The 8,531-nt window shown below is 46.4% G+C and overlaps 1 protein-coding gene across 1 annotated transcript in view; it reads left to right on the top strand.

Moving 5' to 3' along the window:
- Positions 1–758: 758 nt before the first annotated feature.
- LOC116840010 (butyrophilin subfamily 1 member A1-like) overlaps positions 759–8,531 on the top strand; it is a 33,875-nt gene continuing 26,102 nt past the window's right edge. The window contains exons 1-3 of the mRNA XM_075063488.1: positions 759–838; positions 2,623–2,745; positions 7,462–7,809. Of these exons, the coding sequence (XP_074919589.1) occupies positions 2,646–2,745; positions 7,462–7,809 (448 nt within the window). The 5' untranslated portion in view covers positions 759–838; positions 2,623–2,645. The remainder of the gene's footprint in view (positions 839–2,622; positions 2,746–7,461; positions 7,810–8,531) is intronic.

Here is an 8,531-nt window from a genome sequence, read left to right as displayed (position 1 = left end):
ACAAATTACAACTGTCATGAATTTTGGTTATTTTAAATATAAAAGTGGTGTGTGTGCACGTGTGTGTGAGAAAGCTACAAAACTGCTTCAAAGCTCCGTCTTATTCATGTTCAACTTTTGAAAGATTATTCATTAAAACTACTTGGTTTAACAGCTTTTTAAAAAAGACACTGCTTTGTGGGGTTGGAGGGGCTTTTCCTGCTGGAAGCCTGGGGTCCCTTGTGTATTGGGTGGGATGGGGAAGGGCAGGGAGAGGCTGGAAGGACCCTGAGCCTGGATTTCCAGTTATTGTTTTACAAGTTGGGTGAGGTAATATCTTTTATTGGCCCAGCATCTTCTGGTGTGAGAGACAAACCCAGACCAGCTATCCCACTTGGCACTCACCAGCTATCCCACTTGGCCAATCAAGCTCTTTCTTTGCAAATACTGCCCCTGGGTGCTCTGGGTACTGGCCACACCTTGTTTGCTTTGTGCAGCATCCTTTATTTGTGTACTTACATGCCAAAGAAGGTGAGTGGGGCAGCTGCAGGCTGCATGGACCTGGGAGCTCACCGCCCTGCAGCTACCAGTTCTCCCTGCACACTCCAGCAGCAGTTTGCCTGGGATGTTTGGATCAGAGGCAGACAGGAGGGGTGTGATCACGAACAGTAATTTACCAGCAATGGTTTCACTTTCAGTAGGAAGCTGCTGGGTGCCTGGAGAATGTTTCAATTTCTGTAAAATTGTTGAACTTTATCCAATAGTTGTCTGAACAGACTGGAGTCAGACATGCAGCTGTAGCTGGGAGCCCTTTCTCTGCCACCAGCCTCTGCCCTTCCCTGTAGGATCCAGCAGGAAGGTGAGTGTCAGCCTTCAATTGCTCTGGGTGATGGCTCTGTTATCCTTCTTGGGAGCTGTTCCTATGGGCGAGAGTCCATCTGAGGCTCTCAGTTACTTACTTTAAATATAGCTGCAGAAATGTCTAAAATGCTCAGAGATCTTTGCGACCCTGTAACACAGACTGAAATAGTGTCTGTCTGTTCGCTCTTCTGCATGATTTCCTGGAATTGGATTTACACTCCAGCACTTCTGCTTTTTTCCTGCAAGCTGGCAGAGGAATGTGTGCTCTCTCCTCCTCCTTCTCTGTTCACTGTGTGTATTTGCCATCAGCTCACACCACTGAAGTTCTGCTCTAAGAGACTAGAAGAAGGGAAAAGCAGTAGGCCAGATTCAATAAGGCTGGTGCAGGGAGGGGTCAATTCCAGCATGTTGGGCCCAGGGCTGGATTAATTTTTTGTGGGCCTGGCACCAAACATAATTGTGAGCCCCCATTGGGGAAATAAGGCATGTGATGAGGGGCGGTCTGCAGAGTGAGGGGCCAGTTAGGGGCAATGAGGTGCAGCGCAGTGGGAGTGGCCCCACTCAGCCCAGGACAAGGGCACTGTTTACAAATCCACAACTGTTGGACGCACACTGGCCCGCCCAGCCCTGTGCTGCCAGCATGCCCCTTCCACACTGCTGCCCAGTGCCCTGCCCTTATGCCCAGCACCCTCTCGCCCAGATACTTCCCCCACAGATCTCTATGCCCAGCTCCCCATTGCTCAGAGACCTCCCCACAGATCCCTATGCCCAGTGTCCCCAGACCCGCTATGCCCAGAACCCCCTGCCCAGAGACCCCTCCCGCTGACCTCCCACCACAGCTGCACAGTACCCTGCACACCATACCCCCTGTCCAGATCCCCTACTGTCCAGCACCCCCTTCACAGTCCCACCATCACAGCTGTACAGCACCTCCTATTCCTGAGGGAATTCTCCATCAAATTCTGTGCATAATATTTTAAAATTCTGCCATTTTTTTTAAAAATAAATAAATGTGGGAACTCTACCATGGCAGGCTGCATGGAGGTGGGAGAATACCCTGAAGCCTCCTATGCCCCCCTGGGACAGGGACTTGGCAGTGAGGCTGAACCAGACCCTGAACCAGACCCTGACACAGCACAAGGGCCATGCCTCCTACAGAAACACCCTGGGCCCCTGCCCCCTTTGTGCCAGGCACACCAGATGTGGGCAGGGAGGCTCAGCCTGGCAGCAGGATACAAGTGCAGAGGGACTTAGTGTGGGGAGATCCAGATGGGGGTAAGAAGATTCTGTACGGGACAGTCTGGGTGCAGGCAGCTCAGCGGGGGATCTGGATGCACAGGGAGGTTCCAGGTGCAGGAGCAACAGGAGTCTGCAGGGGGGGCCAAGTGAAAGTGGTTGGAGCTCAGTGTGTGTGTGGGTGTCTGGGTGCAGGGAAGGTGGGGTTCATTTGGGTGGGGGTCCAGGGGTGGTTGGGGCTCAGTGGGGAGGGTGTCGGAGGGGGGGTGGCTCATCCGGGTGATACAGATGTAGGGGAGGTGGGGCTTGTCAGGGTGAAGGTCTTTGTCCAGAATATTGGACTGTAATTTGAGATGGTGAACAGTGAAGCTGAGTTTTGCTATGTCTTGTAACATGTCTTTTGACAAAAGCAGTAGCAAACATGCACATTTTGATGCAATTATTAACTAGCCCATGTCCTAGGGTTCATATTGTGCTCAATGAATTTGTATCCCAAATTCAAGCACGTTGCTCACTTGGAATTTGTTTTTTCTTTTCCTTTCTGAGGTCTGGATCAAGTTACAAAGAAGATGAGGATTTCCTTCCACCCGCACTGTGCCATGGGCAACCCCTGTCTGTCCAGTTACCTCATTTTCTTTTTTACTGTCCATGTTTCTACACTGGAACCAGGTAGGAAGCCTGTCACGGAGCGTATTCTACTTTTTCTGAACAGTTTTAATATCATTGATCTTTCTTTTGTTATTTTGAAACTTTTCATAATAAGAGCATTTTATGTAAATTTGAGAAATAAAATCCTTGTTTTGGAGGGGAGGCAGGAGAAGATATTGATTTTTCTCCCTTTTTACCCCCCTTGGTCTCAGTGTAACCTGTACCCAGTGGACTTTTACATCATGTTTCACCTTAAACTTTCCTCCTGTCTCATCTTAAATTTCTGCCACTCTATTGAATATTTTCATTAATGACGTGGATAATGAACTGGAGAGTATGCTGATAAAATTTGCAGATGACACCAAACTGGGAGAGGTTGCTAGAACTCTGGGAGACAGGATAAGAATTCCAAATGACCTGGACAAATTGGAGAATTGGTCCGAAATTGACAGGATGGATTTCAATAAAGTTCAAAGCACTTCACTAAGGAAGGAAAAATCAAATGCACATCTACAAAATGGCGAATAAATGACTAGGTGGTAACACTACTGAAAAGGATCCGGGGCTTATAGTGGATCACTGATTGAATATGAATAAGGCTATGAGTCAGTCATGGAGGTCATGGATTCCACGATTTTACGGGATGTCCATGACTTCCTGAAAATTATGATTCAGCTCCGGGTGGCAGAGCTAATGCTTCAGCCCTGGGACGTGGAGCTCAGGCTCCAGCCCCATATGAAGGGGCTTGGGCTCATAATTTATTGTTTATTGCCTACATCCTGCCCATGACTTTTATTAAAAATACCCATACCAAAATCTTAGCCTTAAATAAGAGTCAACAATGTGATGGAGATTCAAAAAAGGCTAACTAAGATTTTAAGTGATAATGAGTAGCAGGCACGGAAATCAAAGTTGGTTACCTAAGTAATAAATATAGAAATGCAGTCTAACTTTAAAAGACTAAGTAAGATTTGAATCAAGTAGTCTCTCACCCTAACAGATCTTACAGGTAACTTACAGTTCCTTAATACATGGACTGGACACCCTTCCAGCCTGGGACCAAGCTCCATAGTTTAAAATCTTTGTCTTCCAGACAATCTTCCAGGTGTTGAGATGGAGGTGGCGGGGAACGAGGCCAAGAGATGATGTCACTGTCTCTCTCTTTTATGCTTCCTTCTAGATGCTAGAAAGGTCTTTGCTGTGATGTGGGTTAGGCTGCCCCATTGCATACGTGCTTTCTCCAAGAAGTCTCTGAGATAAAAGGCTGCATGTTGATGAGCCATTAACAGTTGTCTGGCCAGCAATAGTGGCTTCTTTGTCCCTACTGAAAGGCCAGCTGTGGGCATCTCTCAACCTCATAACATATTTCAGTAACATGTATAGCAATACTTCATAACTTCACATACAATGATAGTACATAACATCCACAGCATATTAAGGCCCAACAGATCCATACGTTTAAAATGATACTTCACAAGACATACTTTGTACAAAACACCTTTGCCTTTATTTCTGTCTCTCCTGAACGGCACATACCCTTCAGTTCCTGTACTCCACTCATGACTACTATTCCACCATGTTTTTCTTAACCCTATAATATCTGGTTTCACTTCCTGCACTGGTAGTTCTAGTTCCTCTATTTTGTAACCCAGGCTCCTTGCATTGGTGTACAAATATCTTAACTGTTGCTGCTTGGCTTCACTCAGATTCCTCACCCGATTGAGTACAGTTACTCTACTTACAGTATTGCCTACTTGACTTTAGCTTAATTGGTATTGGCACTATCTTTCCTCTTACTGTCCATTCTCCTACATACTGCTCTTCCTTTCTCCATTGGTGTATTCTCTCTTGACTTTCCTGCTGGTCAATATTAGAATAAGGCATGGGGATTACATGACCATCTCCCAGCAGTCTCACCCGGGTTCCTAGTTTAAAGCTCTTTTAATCAGTTGTGCCATCCTCCATCCCAGCAGTCTATTTCCCTCCCTATTCAGGTGGAGTCCATCCCATGAGAACAGTCCTCTGTCCGTGAATGCATCCCAGTCATGAAATATCCCAAAGCCCTCCTTGTAGCACTGCTGCCTGAGCCATCTGTTGATCATCATAATCTTGTTTTGCCTTCACTCTCCTTCTCTAGGGACAGGCAGAATCCCCCTGAAGATCACCTGAGCCTCCATTTCTTTAAGTGTCTTCACCAGTTTGGCATAGTCTCCTTTGGTGCATTTCAGTGAGAATCTAGCAGTATCATTTGTTCCCTATGTGAAGGACAATCAGTTAATACTTTACTGCTCCCATTAGAGTCTTTTTCAGCCTCCGGTCCATATTCTATATCTTAATTCCTGGCAGACAGCACACCTTTCTGTTCTCTGGATCAGCTCTGGTGACAGGCCTGTCTGTTCTTCTTAGTAGGGATTCCCCAATCATGTAGACCTTCTTTTTCTTGGTTTTGATGTGATTTTCTGGCCTTCGTCCCAGGGCCAGCTCCAGGGTTTTTGCCACCCGACGCGGCGGGGAAAAAAAAAAGAAGCCGTAATCACAATCGGCAGCACTTTGGCGGCAGCCCCACTGTGTCGCTTCATTCTTCGGTGGCAATTCAGCGGCAGGTCTTTCCCTCCGAGAGGGACTGAGTGACCTGCCGCTAATTTGTCGCCGAAGAGCTGGACGTGCTGCCCCCTTCCATGGACCGCCCCAAGCACCAGCTTGCTGCGCTGGTGCCTGGAGCCAGCCCTGCTTCCTCCTGTTCCTTCTGATTGCAAGTTCTCTTGTCTTTTGTTCACACTTGCAATCTTTTGTGAGTCATCCTGTATCCCTCCCCTCTTTTCATAGGACTAGCCGTTCTTCTCTTCTTCCTTGACCTCCCACCTTCTGTGACTGCCTGCTGTGCCCCTTCTTCATTTTGCAACTCAGCAAACCTATTCCTGAGCTCTATTTCTCCTTCATTAGCTGGTCTTTCCCTCTGCCTGGTTCTCACAGTCACATGCTTCTAGTGGCCGCATTCCTCACCCAGCAGTCTCCTCTCAGTTCATCAGTGCGGCTTGCATCTGCTAGTTTTGATTTTTCCCGTCAGTCTTCTCTTGTCTTCCCTCCATCATCTGTTTGAATCCCCGTCAAAACTCAACAAGCATAGTTTCCATTTGCATCTGCAGGTCTCTGATCTTCTCTTCCATCTAGTCTAACAGGCGGCACTTCATACAAACCAAGCTCTTTTTACATCCTGCAGCTTCCACATCTGATTGTCTTCATTGTCTCTCCCATTCCTTTTCTCGCTACCACTGCTGCCTCTGTATCAGCTGTATCTGTCACTGCCTTCCCACCTAAGCTCCTGTCAAGGAGAAAAAAACAATAACCCAAACAAAATCCCATCCCCAAATGAACACTAAACCAAAAACAGACCACCACACACTCCCTCCCACTCAAACACCCCTGTTTTCAGCTCTGTTTGCTGGTTCTTGTGCCACTGGATGGCTGCTTGGTTGCCTTTATAGACCCCTAATCAGAGAAGCCCTGCCCCCTAATCAGAACTCTGCTTCTCTCACAAAACTCACAAGAACTTCACTCACTGCCCCCTATGGAATGGGGGCTTGCCTCCTTCCTTCTCATCCCACTGCATTCCCACTCAAACTCCCCCTGTTTTCACCTCTTATTTATTTATTTATAAATATGTCTGTGCCAGCCATTGGATTGTGTTATAGCTTTCTCTTTTAAACTGAAGAGCTCATTATCAAGTCTCTCCTTAATCTTCCCATAGCTCTTCTCTGAACCCGCTCCAATTTATCAACATCCTTCTTGAATTGTGGGCACCACGACTGGACACAGGATTCCAGCAGGGGTGTCAGCAATGTGAAATACAGGGAAGTTCTGTGACCCGTGTTACACAGGGGATCAGACTAGATGATCACTTCTGGCCTTGGAATCTATGAACTGTTTGAATTGCCTCTTACACAAATGAATTAAATATATGAAACAAATTGATTTGAACTGAATGTGACTGACACATGCTGTAAATGTATTTAGTGTGATGTGCTACTAAGCAGACAATGTCAAAAGTGGAAGGGGTACAGAAGGATTTTGTACTATTTTTTTATTGTTTTTCAGATATCTATATTTGAAAGGATACATAGCAAGTTACAAATATAAAACAAAATACGTTTTTGTTTTTTTTTTAGTTTAGCTTATGTCACTGGGGAAGGGGATTAAGGCAAACTGAAAAAGATCGCTATTATACCAGAAAAAGGGTGTCCACATAGGAGTTATACCAGTATAATTACACCTGCATAACTAGTAAAACTTTCCCATGTAGACCAGGCCTTAAGCTCCACAGCATGTCACAGACACAGCCTCTCCTTTCAGGTATTCTGTATCATCCTTCTCTCTAGAGGCCACCTGCCTCGGTTCCAGTCTAGCAAACAGTCTTCCACAGGTTAATTGTTCTGGTTGCAGACATTAACCAGCTCACAAAATTTAGAGACAGAAGTCACCCATTTTTTAATTCTCTCTGGATTGGCATTGGCTAGGAAAAGTGGCTGAGTTTAGCCCAAGGGTCAGCTAACATGTGCTAGCTAAGCCTGTCCTAAATTGACCTGTTTTCCAGTGCAGATACAGTGAGACACCATGAGCTCAGTTTTAGCTGGTCAAGTTGCAGCCTAGGCAGTTGTGAGAGATCACCATTCATTACCTATGAAAGCAATCCAGCTCCCTTCTGGTCTAATTTTCTGTGTGTCTTGATTCCTTTAACAGTGAATTTCAAGGTGATTGGACCTGATCATCCCATCATGGTCTCTGCAGGTGAAGATGCCCTGTTACCCTGTCACCTCTCCCCCAGCACGAGTGCTCAAGGGATGGAGGTGCGCTGGTACCGATCCAAGTTCTCTGAACCTGTCCATCTGTATCAGCATGAAAAAGATCAGGCTGAGCAGCAAATACCAAATTATCAGGGCAGAACAGAGCTGCTGAAGGATGGTATTGTGGATGGAAGTGTTGTCCTGCATATACGCAACATCACCCCCTCTGACCATGGGCAGTTTATCTGTTTCTTCCGATCAAGCAGCTTTTATGCGGAAGCCACTTTGGAACTGAAGGTGGCAGGTCAGTAGCTTGGGCTGCTAATTTGAATTTCCAGCAGAATAATAATTTATTTTGAGGTGGAACTCGATATGTCTTCTTTTCATGCCAGTATCCAGAATTCCCTTCTATCTGCCAGTTATTTCCCATCAGTTGTTCAGGAGACTATGCTCTGCATATAAGCTGACAGAGCTTATCAGCGTGTCTCTCTCCACATTCTGGGTGTTTTTTTCACAACTTTGTTGTGCAAGAACTGTGAGAAAGTCTATAAGTATCTACATGGGAACAAATATTTGATAATGGCTCTTCAGTCTAGCAGAGAAAGGTGTAACATAAGCTAATGGCAGGAAGTTGAAGCTAGAGAAATTCAGACTGGAAATAAGTCATAATTTTTTAATAGTGAGAGTAGTTAACTATTGCAGTGGTTCTCAAACTGTGGTCTGCGGACCACCAGTGGTCTGCGAGCTCCATTCAGGTGGTCCACGGATAGTTCGCTCTAAGGTGTGCGCTTGGGCAGCCACACATGAGAGAATGAAGGGTCACCCACTAATTAGGTGCCTGGACCCTGGAGAAGACACACATGTAATGTGAGGTGGTGGACTTGGGGGGACTAGGGGGTAGGTGGGAGGGGACAGTGGTGTGAGAAGAGGGGGTGGGGAAATTTGGGACGTGCAGGGCTGCAGCGACCAGAGAAAGAGGTGACTTTTTCCTCAGCTCTAGGGCTGCGATTGCTGGGGAGAGAAGGC

Source organism: Chelonoidis abingdonii, chromosome 3 (assembly GCF_003597395.2).
Source record: "Chelonoidis abingdonii isolate Lonesome George chromosome 3, CheloAbing_2.0, whole genome shotgun sequence".
In the NCBI taxonomy this organism is placed as follows: domain Eukaryota; kingdom Metazoa; phylum Chordata; order Testudines; family Testudinidae; genus Chelonoidis; species Chelonoidis abingdonii.
Note: the sequence above shows the minus strand (reverse complement) of the source record. Positions and strands in the feature narration are given on the sequence as shown.